Source organism: Ambystoma mexicanum, chromosome 3q (genome assembly GCF_040938575.1).
Source record: "Ambystoma mexicanum isolate Mex_15411 chromosome 3q, UKY_AmexF1_1, whole genome shotgun sequence".
NCBI lineage: Eukaryota > Metazoa > Chordata > Amphibia > Caudata > Ambystomatidae > Ambystoma > Ambystoma mexicanum.
This window is the reverse complement of record NC_090926.1, coordinates 1270897059-1270913350: the sequence shown is the minus strand read 5'-3', so window position 1 is coordinate 1270913350 and position 16292 is coordinate 1270897059. Positions and strand designations below refer to the sequence as shown.

Below are 16292 nucleotides of genomic sequence, written 5' to 3'. Positions count from 1 at the left end.
CCCCATCAGCAACTTAAAATACCTCTCCTGCCACTACCCTCGCTCCTTGACAAGCACAATCACCTTTCACCTATATATCACACAAGCATTTCCTTCATCGAAGATTTCACCAACCTGGTCACCATTATTTCTCTCACACATGCCAAAAACATCCTTCTCTGTAACTTCAACCTCCCTGTCAACCAAAGCCATGTGTACTCTCAGTACTCTTAGCCTCACACAGCACACACCTTTTTAAATGCACAAGAAAGATAACATCCTGACCTCATCATCACTGCTCTACCAACCCTCTGATACATCTCTCCACTCCTGCTCGACTGGTCAGATGGCTTGTCAATACTCTTTACCATACTACACACAACCCCAGTCAAGCGCTTACAACCGAAACCCAGTCAACAAGCCTTCAGGTCATTGAAGAACTTCCCAGTGGAATGTCTCACAAAGACCAAAAAGCCTCCACCTCACATGATCTCACAACTCTAAATGAATCCAGAGCTGCGATTCTCAAATCAATTAATGCCACCGACTCCCTACCAACACCAACCTTCATTCTGCAGTGAAACAATGCCCCCTCAAGTCTAAACCATCTGTACCCTGGTATACTTAAAAACTCAATTTCAATAAAAGACACATCAGAAAACGGAAATAAAACATGGCAAGAATCCCACAGCACGTCTGACCTTGCAAGATTCTAGGAACCACAGACAACTGATCACCATAGCCAAGGGCACTTATTACCAAAACAGCATAGCCATAGCCAACAACATAAGCTGAGTGCTTTTCAAAGCCATTAAGCACTGCGTCAACCCTCTGCAAGACAAACCCATAGCACACTCCATCAGAAAATCCACCTCCATCAACTCCTTTGGTGACAAGATCAGTAAGATCTCTGTGCACATATAGGCCACCTCCTAACAAACAAATGTCCACTTATTTTACCAGGAGAGATCACCATAACTTGGTTGGCATTCAAAACACTCTCCATCGAAAATCTGACTGCCACCTTAGCATTTTTCAAGGTTACCTCATTTGTGGACAGCATCCTTCCAGCCCCCGTCATTCAGAACCTACCAACAGAAGTACTTCCTCCTTTCCGATGATCATCAACTGCCTCCCCATCAAAGGCACCTTCACTTTCGACTCTAAAGACTGGACAAGTCCTCCTGCTTCTCAAGAAACCTACATTAAACCCTGACAACCTTAAAATCTAACGTTTCATCACTCATCTCCCATTCCTAGCCAAGAAACCTGAGAAAGCAACAATCTCTTACGGATAGAAATACCAATCCAGATTCAGAACCAGATGCACAATGGTGATGGCAAACCTCCAAGTGATAGCTGATGCCTTCAACATCCTCGATGAAAGACATTCCTGCCTACTGGTTCTCCGAGACCTCTTGACCGCATCTGTGATAGTGGACCACCAGGCTGTCACAGACAACCTTCATTGATGCATTGGGGATCAGCAGTATAGTCCTCCAATGGCTCAAGACCTACCTAGTTAGCCACTATCACTTCATCCAAATGAAATCCTCCAGATCACAAATTCTACTCATCACCTGTGGAATCCACCAAGGATCCAGTCTCTTCCCGTGGTCTTCAACCTGTACATGGAAACCCTCAGTACCCACCTGGCCCCACACAACGTCCACCAGAAGATCACCAGGGCACCCCGGAGAAATGCAATACATGCTGCATCACCTCTCATCTAACAACTCTGCAAATTCAACCACATCATACCATCCCTCATTGAACTGCACTTGCTCCCGCTGCATGCACACATCACCTTCAAATCCTGCTCAATCATTTACACAGTGCTGACCCACCTTTCTCCAGACTACCTCGCAGCAAAGCTCTGTATCTCTGGCGCTAACATGCCACCAGAAACCAGGACATGAACGGACTAGAACAACGCTGATGCAGGAAGGGAAGGGCCAGCAGACAGGCCTTATGAGCCTATGCTTTGAGACTCTTTCACATCCTAAACATCAGTATCAGCGAAAGACGCTGTGCTTCAAGGAATTGCACCTTCAAAACACCTAGAACTACTACCTGTACTCTCCCCACAGGACTGGGCCCCCTGTGCCTTGGACTCCTCCTTTATCCCTACTACTCACTATGTTGCTCACCAGTTGCCACCACCTCTCCAGATTGGTCCTTTTCCATATTTCATTGTTCGGCTGCTCCTGTAAATTGCTCCTGTTATTCTGTAAAGCTTATCTGGTACCACCCCTCTGCGGAATCGACCCTGTTGTGCTGCTAACAATGTGCCCCTTTCCTCACTCATCAGCTGTGTCCTGTTTTTATATATCGTCCCCCTGCGGTTAACATTTCCTCCTCTCTCTGTTCCTTCTGACTCGGGAAAGCAGTCCTTCTCCTGATATGCCTCGACAATCTCTAACTCAATGACGGCAGAGGCACAAAATGCCCCCACCACCCTCCAATTCCTCAAAAGACTGAAAACGTGGATCTTTCAATAATAACTGCTGGATGAATAAAAACCCTGCCCACCATCCAACAACAGTACTTTGCCACTGTTTAAAATGCTAAGACCAATCCAGGCACCCTCACGTTGTAAAGTATTCGCCTGCTCTTGAGGTAGGCGCACTCTATAAACAATCAAATATAATCAAATAAAGTGCTCTGCTGCGTTCCGAAGCTAGCTCCAATTAATTGATACCCTAAGAATAACATGTTATGATAGCTGACATGTGTGAGCACTACTGATTAGTCTGCGTGCATGAGTGGTTTCCATGCCTTTGCTGCTCCTTTTTCTTGTGTGAGGATCTGTATCGCACAGCCGCTCCATCGCTGCCTTTTTCCTGATTGTGGCTCTTGTTCTGCCTTGTTTTCTTCCTTTGAAGGGGAGTCCTTGCTTTTACCTTGCCACTCTCCCTATATCCTACTTCAAATGCAGGGTCCCCCTTGGCCCTTCATTCATTCACCCATCCAACACAACCCCTCCATGTTCCCCTTAGCATGCACTTGCCACATTTTCCTTGTAGGTTTTGCTCCCCACGTCCAACCCTCTTCCCACCTCCATGGTCAGCGCCTGCCTCTTCTGTTCTCACCACCCTTATGCTGCCTTCCTGCCCCAGATATGCTCTCCTCAAGTGCACTATTGCAGCACAGTGGAGGCTCGATCCGCAAAGCAGTGCGGGGAAAACGGGTTATGCACGAGTGAAAGGCTGTGTTTTGAAGTATGTTTTGTACTAGGGGTAGTGCATTCAGAGGCATCCCCTGACCTTGGTGCTGGATTATTTTCAGATTGTAGTATTTGTTCTGAAAGTCTATATATTATATAGTCTAATGGATTCCTTTCTCCCACAGATTGCTCATCATAGACATTTTCTCCAGCACCAGCTGACTTTGGAAACGTTTTCAGCCACCAGGAGGCACAATGCAACTCCACATCACCTTTGCCCAGTCCATTGTGCGCCCAGATGTCGGACGTGTGGTTGGGACCAGAATATTTAGAGTTGCCACACCCGATGATCACAGCTTCTGCTCTGTCAGTACACTTGGGGAACGAAATGTAGCTTTGTTACTTTACCTGCACCATTCCTAACCTTGCACCTCTGTTCTCACTGTAGGAGGCAAATGTACTTGTCAGACACTCACAGGATATGTCTTTACTGCCTCGGGTAGGACATCAGTACATTGAATTGCAGTGTACTCTAAGGTCCTTAGGGCATGTGTCACAATGCTCTCCACCTACTACCACAAGAGTGGTAAGAGGATAACTTCCAAATCCCTGGTGCGGAATTGAGGAAGGCCATGATGAAACAGCCAGTGGAGGGGCCTACTTCAATCCTAAAGGAGAAAAATAAGAAAAAGCAAAGGAAGAGGTCCTGCGCCCCAAGCAATTCCTCTATACCAGGGTTGTCCAAATCCAGGCCTCGAGAGCCGGAAACCTGTTGCGCTTTCAAGATGTCTCTCGTTAATATTCATGAGGATACATTTTCATACATTTAGAATCATTGTATACAAATTTACCTCATGAATATTAATGAGGGGTGTCATGAAAATCCAACATGGATCCGGGCCGCGAGGCCTGGAGTTGGACCACCCTGCTCTATACACTATTCTACTTCCTCTTCCTCCAGCATGTAGATTCATCCTAACAATCCAGGGATATATCGGAGGATTCAGCTCCTACGTTGCAGGTGTCATTCCCCACGAAATCGTGTATGCCAGAGGAGTACAAAGATTACAGGCAGTAGATGCTCGACATGATTGCCAAAGCCCCTGCTTTTGGTGGCTTTGGCACCAGCGCAAAGGGAGGTCGCTAGCCCCGCTGTGCTTGACGTAGCTGTCTTTGAACTACCACTGCACACCTGCTGGTTTGGGTCCGGCTTCAATGGTGGACACATTTCCGCCTTGGCGCCCCTTCGTGGCTTTCAACTGGGAAATTGCTATCAAACAATTCTGAGATATTTATTGTAAAAAGGGATCCCCAATACGCTGCTGGGGCTGACGCTGTCCCAGAGGAAATCTACGACAAATCGGGTGATCTGCCCCAGATCTGCAGGAGGCAGGGTACATCCCCAGAGCTGGACATTCTCCCTTGAGCAGTCCTTGGCAGGCCTCAAGGTTATTTCAAAGAGACCATCGCAAAAATGGTGGAGACCCTGAGAATGATAGTCTCTGCTAGGTCTAAGGTCCAGTACTACCTTAGAGACATCTAGGACGGGAGTCCCCCATGAGAGGCCCTGTTACAATTCAACCCAGCAGTGACAGCCCCTGTGTTGACCGCTTTGAAGAAACCTACTTCGATCCATGCAGAGGGCCGGGACCTTGCGAAGAAGTATCACTCACCTTGAGGGCTGTCATCCAACTTTGGCCCTAGACAAGTATACATTTGGCCTCTGGAGTGTAACCTCTGTGCACCTCAGAACCTGCCAAGGGAAGAGATGAATGAATGGTGGGGAGGAGGCTGCATGCCATTTGTTGCAATGGTGCCTGGACATGGCTGATTCCATGGCACATGTTATATGCAACAGGTCAGTCCTTAGTAGACACTCGTGGATGAGGACCACTCGTTTTGTGCCTGATGTCTAGGTGAAAGAATTTGGGTATGCGCTTAGACAAGAATAGCATGTTTGGGGCTAAGACTGACAAATCACTACAGAAATTCCAAGGCCACAGCTAAGTCCATAATCCTCACTTTGCAGCAGCCATTCACCTGTGCTCTGAGGGGGTCATTCTTTTCAGCCCTTCGCCTCCGTTGCTCCCCGTGGCAGGGACCAGGTGCCCTCGGGCAAGCAGCTGGAGCTTGGACCTTCCCACCAAAGTGGATGTAGAGGATCCCAGGAGGAGGCTTTACCTCCACTGCTCTTTCTGCAGCAGCCCCCAGTGCTAAGCCACTGTCAATTGGACTTTGTCCATTTGACTACGTTGGGAGGGAGGGTGGCCCTGTTCTTCAAGCAGTGCCGTTGTACCACTATCGATGCTTAGACCTTATAAGTCATGACTTGGGTTGCTTCCTCCCTTTTCTTCAGTGCCCACCTAACCACCTCCTTTCGGCCGTTCACTGCCTCCAGACACTCCCCTGTTGGAGGAGGTCTGTCAGCTTCTTTATAAGAGGTCATAGAATTGGTTCCCTGTTCAGTGCGCGAGAAGGGCTTTACTTTCTGGCCCCAAAGAAAGGCGTCCTTCGGATTGGTCCAGGTCTTTCAGCCCCAGAAGCTGGTTCCAGCCTTGGCCATTCTGCGTTTTATGGGCCTCTTGGCCTCATGCATCCTGGTGGTGCCTGAGGCCTGATTGTACTTTAGAGTCTGTGGCCTCAGTTCCAGGGAGACATGTTGAACCGTTGCAGGTCTCGGACACTGTCTCTCAAGATCTCCTGTAGTGGGCTCTGCAAGACAACACGCTCAGAGGGGCATTACTTTGGCCACCCTGGCCCCAATTGACGGTGGTCACCACACCTCGTCGAAGGGCTTGGGTGCTCAGCTGCAAGATTTTATGTTGAGCAGGCTCTGGTCCCAGACGGAATCTTGGAAACACATCCTTTTCCCTGAGCTTTTGGCAATCAGGCTAGCCCTATGCAAGGCAAGTTTGTGTGGTGGCAATTCACTACCTCAACAAGTGAGGTAGTGCAGAGTTGTTGCCCCTGTACTGGGAAACAATGCTATTGTGTATATGGCCTCTGGAGAACAATGTTTCTCTGACGGTGGCTCATCTTGCTGCGACAGAGAAAGTAATTGCAAATACCCTGAGCACACACTTCGGCATTGAGTGTGATCACTTTGGACAGGGCCCAGAGAATGTGGTCCTTGGAGCCTCTGAACATCTCGACCTGCCCTCCTTGGGACTTCCCAGCAAGGGTGGATCTGCTCTCCCACACGGAGTCCGGCTCCATCTGAGCCTCAGCATCCTGAACCTTCATGCTCTCCTGCTTAGAGGATGAGTTATAAGGAGTGGGACTTGTCAGATGATGTTCTGGATGTGTTCTTGGAGGACTGCTGCAAAATCGATCTATGCCTACAGGTGGTGTAGGTTTTTGAATTGGTGTAGGAAGAGGGTCTCGACCCTTTGACCTGTCCAACTTCATCTGTTCTGTATTTCATGCTTTCCTTGTTACTCTGAGCATGCAGATTGGCACTGTAAAACAATACCTGGTGCAATTTTTGTCTTTTAAAAAATCACATTTTTCACCACCCCCACAGTTATGCATTCTTTTCAGTGTTGTCAGTAATTAGTTTCTCCAATGCCAGTTTGTTGTTCCTATGTGGGATTATAACTTAGTTCGGACTTTTCGAACAGGAGCTCTGTTTGCGCCCCTGCATTCATGTTATTTAAGGCTTCTCACCCTGATTTTCCTGGTGGCCATCACTTCCACGAGGCAGGGGAGTGAGCTCCAGGTTTTGTTAAACCTCCAAACTTTGTTTTTCCCAAGGAGGAGTAAGGTCGTGTCAGAATTTCACCTCTCTCAGAATAGCCATCTTCCTTTGTTTCTTCCTCCACCTCATCCCTCGAAGATGGGGGAGTGGTCCCATTGGGGACCCTGTGTGTGCGCCCTCAGCTACTGTGTCTCTCAACGATGGACATCAGTAAAGATGACAAGCTGTTTGTGATGCCTGTGTGGTAAGGGCTGTTACTTAAAAGACCCTGACAGGTGATGGATCATTCTCTGGATCTCTGAATATTATTATCTGGCTCTGAAGGATGTTCCTGATGTTCTCAGGGCTCATTCATCCAAAGGCCTATCTGCCACTTCTTCCATTCAGAGGGGGGCTCATATCTTGGACATCAGTCAAGTGGCTATGTGGGCTTCATTGCATAAACATTACTGCCAGGATTCTCTGTCAGGTCTGGATCCTATCATTGGCCATGCATTCCTGCAGAGATTTCTGGTGTAGGTGGTGGTTTTCTAGCTTTCGGTCCTCCAATTTTCTACCTGCTCTAGCGCCAAGATGCCCTTGGGCATATGTGAGCTGTATGAATACACTTAACATATCTAAGATGTGGAATCTGTGGGTGGAAGGACTCCACTAAAAGAACAAATTTCATTCCTTCAGGTAATGTCCTTATTGCCCTCCTATTCTGATTCTCTTGGCAGATAGCTCGTTTCATCTGCCATCTTGTCATCTGTTCTGGGATCATTCAGATGCTGAGTGATAGGCAAAAGGGCAGAACTGAGGTCATGGGGCAAGACATCTCCTTGTATTCTGTGCAATGTCACGTCTGGGCATGCAACTACACTGGGCAGAGAGTACGCAGAGCTGCACTGCACCGTCCGGTGCCTGCAAAAGTCAGTTGCTGCTGGAGAGAATATATAAAATGAGGAAACTGTGGTAAGTAGGATTAGTCTATCAGAAACAACATTACTGGTAGATAAGTAATTTGATCTTCAGTTGGCGCAGTTGGTACAAGTTCCAAGAGCGTGTGTGATGCACGTTCTGTGAGTGTACTTTTCTTGAGTGTGAAAGGTGCATGTTTGGTGGGCTTAGATGGTGTGTCTCCTTTTAATCCTGATGCTCTGGAAGTGAATTATTTTGTATGACTTGGAGTAAACGTTGGTGCTCGTGCTGTGAATGAAAAAACTGTATATGTTCTGTGAATGCAGATGTGTAAATTTCGTGAGTCTGGATGGTACATGCTTAGTGCTGATTTTGCCTGTTCTTCATGAGTTCAGTTGATGTATATTATGTGAGTGTTATAGATATTTCCTATGTGTTTGCTTGGTGCATGCCATATTCTGATACCGAAACTGTTGTACGTTTGATGAGTGCAGATGTTGTATGGTCATTGAGCATATTTGGAGTATGTTCTATTTTAGTTGTGATGTGAGTGGGCTTTTAGAGTATGTTGTGTGAGTGTGACTTTGGAATATGCTCAATATGGGTGCTTCTTCTTAGAGCGGATCTTTTCTATCTAACTGCTTTGGTTTATCTGTACCTGTGCTGTGTGTGTTTGTATGTTTGTGACTTTTCTTCCGAATGTCTGTCTGTGCTCTGTATGTCAGTGGTTGTAGCTTGATATGTCTGTGACTGGGCTCTGCATGTGGGTGAGTGTACTGTGTATATCCTTGACTGGGCTCTCTATGCCTATGACTGTACTTCGATATGTCTTTGATTGTGCTCTATATGTATTTGGCTGTACATATGTATGCCTTTGCTAATAATTTTTGTAGTGCGTCTGTATGCGTTTTTGCGACTGGCGTTCTCTGTTGCGGGACTGTACTTTTACATGTCTATGACTGTGCTTCTGTATATCTGCCTGTTCTCAACAGTACTTTAGTATGTCTGTGCTCTGTTAAACTGTGAATGTTATTTTGGTGTGTCTGTGACTGTACTCTGTTTATTGTGTATGTGTTCTTTAACTATCCATCTGCATATTCATAACTGTCCGGCATTCTGCGATTGTGCTATGTGACTATACTCTCTTTACTCTAGGACAATGCTTCTGTATGTCTGTGCTTGTATTCTCTTTGTTCGGTGAATGTACTCTGAATTCTATGACTATATTACAAGACTTAAACTAGGCCATAGTATATCTGTGCTCTGCATCAGTAAATCCTTTCTGTGAGTAGCAGAGTATGTCTGTGACCTTTTTGTTTAATTGTCTATGATTGTGTTTCTGCATGTCTATGACTGTGTTTCAATTTGTGTATAACTCTGCTTGGTGTTTCTGTGAATGGGCTGTTTATTTGCAATAGCTCTGTGCCTGTTGGGGCCTGTGGTTTATGTGTCTGACTTTGGTTCTGTATGTATTTGTATATACTCTGTGTTCTGTTGCTGCCCTGTTTTGTGACTGGACTTCATGGTGTGTGTGTTTGAATTTGCTTATGTATGCCTGTGACCATGTTCTAAATAGCTGTGACTAGTTTTTGTCTTGGAACTCTACCGTGCATTTTTCTGAGTGTGTTTGGTTGGCCTGATTGTACTCTGTTTTTTGCAGCTGTGCTGATGTGTGTTTGTCACTCTGTGTGTGTGTCATCTGTGTTCTATAGCTGTATTCTGTGCATTGTATTACTGTGTCCTGTGTTTTTGCGTTGTACATTATGTCCATGATAGAATTCTGTTTGATCTATAGCTGTGGTTCTATACAGTATGTCTGTATGTTTGACTGTGGTCTTGGGGCATTTACTTCCTATGTGGCTGGTTCTTTTTTTGATCTCTGTGTATAGTAGTTATTTTGACCAATGCTCTGCGCATAATCTCAATTTCTACAATTCACAGAAGAAAAGGGAATTTTCTGAGAATTTAAATCTTGGGTAGAAGGAGGTGCAGAGCATCTCTTCAGCCAAAGAGGCCAGTGTTCAGAGTTAAGGCCATAAGCAGTGGGCTATATCCAGGCTTGGGGACTAAGCAGGATAAGAAAAGAGACTGGATTACAAGTGTGGAAGTTACTGTAGAGAGGCAGTAGCTGGGGAATGGTCTCTAGTTCCCAGTAGGGCTGACCCTTGAGATACTTCCATACAACTGAAAGCTAGGAGACCATAGCAGGCTTGAGGGTGAGCTTGATTTAAGAGTACAAAGCATGACATGTGCTTGGGGTAAGAACATACCACATGATGGTTGTAGTGCCATGTGGGGGGAAAGGGTGAGCTGAATGATCCCTGAAGCATTGAACGATCTCATGATACAAACATAGCACAGTGAGGGTGTAAGATAATAATTAAGGCGATCTCTGCTACTTAGTATGAGTTTATAGCACATAACTAGGATCATAGGGGGGCAAGTCCATGTAGAAGAGTATTAGCTCTGGAAAGGTACATACCATACTGATGGTGTAGGGTCGCACAGGTTAGTCCCTTTAGACTGGGATGACCTCAGGGACGTGCACATCACAGTGAGGAAGTACAGTCACATGCAGAAGTTCTTATAGAATGGCATAAGTAGTGGAATGTACATAAAGCAGTGCAAGCATGCAGACCCATGAGGCAGGCCCTGCAGAATGGTATGAGCTCAAGATGTGTGTATATCACATCTATGGTATAGGGTGACACAGGGATGCCCCTGTCAAATGTATTAGCTTAGGGCACATGCTTACCACAATGTCACATGTGGTCACATGTGGCTTTGATTTTAGAATGGTATGAGCTCAGGGTACTCATAAGATATGACCTCAGGATGTGTACACTGCTAAATGGTATTAAGGCAGGATAGTGCACTGTGCACACAGTGTGCATCCCACAATGAGGTATAGGGTCACATTGGGCAGTTCCCGAAGAATGACATGAGCCAAGGATACGTGCAGGGAAAAAGGTCACATTGGGCAGGATTAACTTAATATGTCTACATACCACAGAAAGGGCAGAGGTACATACGGGTTCAGTTCATATAAAATGAGACGAACTCAAAAGATATGTGCATACCATTGTTAGGGCATAGGGTAACACAGGACTGTCCCTATAGAATTATATGAGCCCAGGATATGTTCACTCCATGAATGCTCACATGGGGCATTCCTTTTAGAATAGTATACTATATGCATATTAAACTGAGGCTGGAGAATCATATTGGGTAGTCCCTATAGAATGATATGAGCACAGAATACATACCTCAGTGGGGGCATAGGGTCACATGGGGCAGTCCCTGTAGAATGGTAAGAGCTCATCATGCTTGCATTCCACAATGTGGACTTAGGATCACACTGGGCAGTCCCTGCTCAAGATACGTGCTCATCACGGTGTGGGAATGTGGTCCAATAGAGCAGTACATGTAGAATGACATCAGTTTAAGAAGGTTGTTTGGCTGGTGAAGTTTTCTCCATTTAATCATTTGGTCTCGGACATTTCCAATAAAAACAATGGTGTAGGCCCTAATAGGGTGAGAGTTTTTTTTAATGTAAGTGACCCAAATATGTCTACACCTACAAGACTCAGGCTGTAGGGCCCTGTGGGGGTAGATCCATGTTTCATAACACGAATCAGGATATGTACATAAAACGTTGAACTTGTAAGATCTAGTGGGGGCTCAGTATATTTACGCACACCAGTGAGGTTTTAGTGAATAGAGGGGGTGCCCCTGTTGCATGGTATAAGCCCAGGAAGAAGATGTATTTATACCACAGCAAGGTTATATGGCTTACTGATGAGGATGTCATGGCACCCACAAACACATCGAGATGCCAGGGTTTGAAGGGGTTAGTCCTCATAGCACACCCTCTATGAGCTCAGAGAGCATACATACCAAACCAACATTTGGGGGCAGTGAGCAGGCGCAATAGCAGTCCCACTATGATCTTATGGTATACTTACCACTATGGTGTTACTGCAAGCTAAAATGAAAGTACCCAGGAATCTGCAACTGGTCAGCAAGGAATGTGAAACCAAAGTTGGATGGTATTTTTCTAGATGTAAGTAATTTTGGGGTTTTGTTTGAACACCAAAAGACAGAGGCCAATTTTAAGGAAAATGGAAGTTGAAAAGCAAATAAAATAGACAACCTACGAGTGTCAAAATCACAACATGACAATATTCGAGATTTTGGGATTTTTAATTCAAAATGTGGCATAAGTGTGCACTGCAGAAGGTGGGATATGTGTAGACAGTGCATGCAGGTTGTATTCAGGACCTCTGAGGCTGGGACACCTAGTAAATAGAGTGTACATAGAGCAGATGGGAACAGTCTTATGTAGGGACATGTAGACAATTCTTCCATTGAAAGATTCAGCACACAAGCTCAGCTTAGCTAGAAGCCAAGATCCACTGGGATCTCCTAGATTTGGAGCACCAGGAAGAACGTGGATGTATGGCATCATGGGTGGGTTCTTGACATCAACAGGGTGAAAGGTATGGGTATACAGATCAGGATTGATGGACTATGTCTTCTGATACAGAGGATGTGAGGACATGGCTAGGAAGATCAGGGACGGACTTCGTCTGCCATCAGTGAATCGGAAAGTGGAGACATGGCTCGAGAGATCAGTCTGAAGTTTGTCCAGAGAACGGGGAAATGACGAAATGGGTGTGGAGATCAGAGCGAATTGTGTCCAGAAAAGCGGGGAGTGCAGACCTAGCTAGGGAGATCACAGTAAATAGTGCCCAGTGAGCAAGGCACTGCAGACAATGCTAGGGAGATCAGAGTGAATTGCATCTAGAGAGGTAGGGAATGCAGACATGGCTAAGGAGACATGAGTGGATTGTCCCCAGAGAGGTAGGTAGTGCAGACATGGTTAGGGAGATCACAGTGGATTGCGTCCAGTGAAGCAGGTAGTGCAGCCGTGGCTAGAGAGATCAGTGTGAAGTATGTCCAGGGAGTCAAGACATGCAGACATGGCAAAGGAGACGAGCGTGAATTGTGTCCAGAGAGGTCTGAAGTCCAGAGATGGCTACGGAGATCGAAGTGGATTGCTTACAGAGAAGCAGAAGTGAGACATGGCTAGGGAGAGCAGAGTGAATTCATCTAGAGAGGCAGACAATTTAGACATGACTAAGGAGACAAGAGTGAATTGTGTCCAGAGAGGTAGGAAGTGCAGACATGGCTGGTGAGATCAGAGTCAATTGCGTCCAGAGAAGTAGGCAGTGCAGACGTGGCTTGAGGGATCAGTGTGAATTGTGTCCAGAGAATTAGGACATGCAGATATGGCTAAGGGGACAAGAGTGAATTGTGCCCAGAGAGGTAGAAAGTGCAAACATGGCTAAGGGGATCAGAGTGAATTGCGTCCAGGGAAGCAGGCAGTGCAGACATGGCTAGGGAGATCAGAGTGAATTGCGTCCAAAGAAGCAGGCAGTGCAGACATGGCTAGGGAGATCAGAGTGAATTGCATCTACAGCGGTAGGAAATGTAGACATGGCTAAGAGACAAGAGTGAATTGCGACCAGAGAGGTAGAAAGTGCAAACATGGCTAAGGGGATCAGAGTGAATTGCGTCCAGGGAAGCAGGCAGTGCAGACATGGCTAGGGAGATCAGAGTGAATTGCGTCCAAAGAAGCAGGCAGTGCAGACATGGCTAGGGAGATCAGAGTGAATTGCATCTACAGCGGTAGGAAATGTAGACATGGCTAAGAGACAAGAGTGAATTGCGCCCAGAGAGGTAGAAAGTGCAAACATGGCTAAGGGGATCAGAGTGAATTGCGTCCAGGGAAGCAGGCAGTGCAGACATGACTAGGGAGATCAGAGTGAATTGCATATAGAAAGGCAGGAAATGCAGACATGGCTAAGGAGCCAAGAATGAATTGTGTCCAGAGAGGTTGAAAGTGCAGACATGGCTAGGGAGATTGGAATGAATCGCATCCAGAGATGCAGGTACTGCAGACATGGCTAGAGAAATCAGTGTGTAGTGTGTCCAGAGAGGCAGGGTATGCAGAAATGGTGTGGAGATCAGAGAACATTGTGTACAGAAAGGCAGGAAGTGCAGACCTAGCTAGGGAGATCGGAGTGAATAGTGTCCAGTGAGGCAGGCACTGCAGACATTGGTAGGGAGGTGAGAGCATAATTGTGTCTAGAGAGCCAGGGAATGCAGACATGGCTAAGGAGACGAGACAAGTGTGAATTGTGTCCAGAGAGTGATAGGATGTGCAGACATGGCTAGGGAGATCAGAGTGAATTGCGTCTAGAGAGGCAGAAAAATGCAGACATGGCTAAGGAGACTAGTGTGAATTGTGTCCAGGGAGGTCTGAAGTGCAGACATAGCTAGGGAGATCAGAGTGAATTGCGTCTAGAGAAGCAGACGGTGCAGTCATGGATTTGGAGAACAGAGCGAATTGTGTATGGGGCAAGATGGTTGGAAGCAAGGCACCATCCTATCTGTGGAGGCCCACGTCATCTTCCACAGGCTGAGAAGGGTGTCAAATGAAGTAGCGCTGGGGTGACAGGGGTCATGCCCTTCTCTTGGCAACAAGTCATAAAGTGCAGAGGCAGGCTGTGAGGTGGGGGAGTCACCCCCCTACCATTTGACCATCCATCCAAGCAGGACTCCTACTGCAGCAAATAACAGTACAACGGGTATACATGACTGGGGCCAGCGGCTGTCCCTTCCCTTACTACCTGGTACCGTGACTCTTTGAACCTGCACCAGATGATGTATGAGTAAGTCAGTGTGAGTGATGCAGAATGTGTCCTTGGGTCCATATGCACAGTGGACCTCCTGTGAGTTTGTGTGGTTTGAGTGTGGATTGTATGTTGAGTGTGCTAGGTGCATGCGTAAGTGAATGGTCCTGTTTGAATGCATTCTCTGGGTGAGTTTGATGTGTATGTTGATGTGTATGTGCAGTTTGGGTTTGCTTAGTTTGGTGAGTGCTGGTAGTTGAGTGACTGTTGCCATGTGATGTGTTTTAGACATTACATATGTTCTGTAAGTGCATGTGTGTTTTTTCATGCCATGTGGAAAGATTGGGCATGCAAACATGTTAACATGAATAGCAATTTTCCTAGCTTGCATGAACTAACCACGAAAGCAACCCAATCGTTTTTGTCATTGCATTCATTCTTATTATTTTTTAGATACAGGGTTTTTTTGCCATCCATCCACCCCACGATGTGCAGTACATTTGTTTCTTGTTGCACAGCATGCAGCGACCTTTTTCTTCTCTAGTAATATTGCCTTGAATGTTCAGGCAAACAAGCCCTATGGTTGTCTGAAAGAGCTTGCTTGCGTGAAATAATCATGCATTTTCTGGGGGGTGGGGCTATGTGGTATGAGTGTCAGGGGTGCTACGAGTTAAGGAATCTCATGCCCCTCGAACATATCACCCTACGTATAAGAATCCCAGTGGACGTGCCTATCTATCTCACACTCAACTTTTCTTCTCTTGCAGGATTGTGGCTACCACGGGCTCTGATTTCGACCTGCGAACGTTGAGGGCTGTGCGTGTGCTCCGACCACTCAAACTGGTATCTGGCATCCCAAGTACGTGACTCGAAGAGCTTGCTTCCCCATAAGCCCATCGATGATGAGTGTAGAGAACGTTTAACACACCCCTTTCCTACCTGCTGAAGAAGGGTTTCGGAATCAACTCCATTATCTGACCTACAGGCCAATCTGTCCAAATCTAGCAGCTGAGAGAGTAAAGGTCTATCTCAGTCCCTGTCAATTGTCCGAGGGTTAAAACGAGATCCATGCGGTACATTGCTGGCATCCATCCTAGGAAAGTACCAGGGCTTCTTTCTGTTGCACTTTGCGGTCATGTAGCTGAACAATGAGGCCATTCTTTTGGGTCTGGTTTTATCCCAGTGTAATTTTTCCCTTTAGTCTTCAGGGGTGTCCACAAAGGTCGTTACGAATTTATTGGGATCTGTAGAACCTTGTCTTGATTTTAGCAATATCCAGCTGTGAGATGAGTAGACTCTTTGAACTGGTGCACTTCGCCTGACTGAGGGACAGAGCAATGCAGATGCAGGGGTTGTGTTGCTAGAATCTGGAACGGGGGTCTTCACACTATCTAACACATGAATTTCGTCTCTTGTCTCCTTATAGGTTTACAAGTGGTGCTGAAGTCCATCATGAAAGCTATGATACCTCTGCTGCAGATTGGCCTACTCTTGTTTTTTGCAATCCTTATTTTTGCAATCATAGGATTAGAATTTTATATTGGGAAATTTCACACCACCTGCTTTGACACGGCAACAGGTAGGCCTCTCCTGACTAATTTTCTCTTTTACCCCCCTGACAGGGCAAAGTATAGTATTTGTGTGATTGTGAAGGGACACCATGTACATTTCAGTACATTAGGAAACAGAGCTTAACACACTGCTGATAATTAGTGTGTTCCTCTCTAGTGTATGCATACAAATTCAGGGTGGTTACTACTCCAAACACCTAATTTTACTATGCAGTGACATAGACTGATACCTGGCAATACAGAACACACATTGTGGGGCTATTGTCTGTTTTGTAAGCATA

The 16292-nt window shown here is 46.2% G+C and overlaps 1 protein-coding gene across 18 annotated transcripts in view; it reads left to right on the top strand.

The window, feature by feature from the left end:
* Positions 1 to 16292, top strand: part of CACNA1A (calcium voltage-gated channel subunit alpha1 A) — a 2932691-nt gene that overhangs the window by 719039 nt on the left and 2197360 nt on the right. For all 18 annotated transcript variants that reach the window (XM_069604327.1, XM_069604317.1, XM_069604315.1 and 15 more), the window contains 2 exons: positions 15208 to 15299; positions 15867 to 16019. In XM_069604327.1, coding sequence (XP_069460428.1) covers positions 15208 to 15299; positions 15867 to 16019 — 245 coding nt within the window. The remainder of the gene's footprint in view (positions 1 to 15207; positions 15300 to 15866; positions 16020 to 16292) is intronic.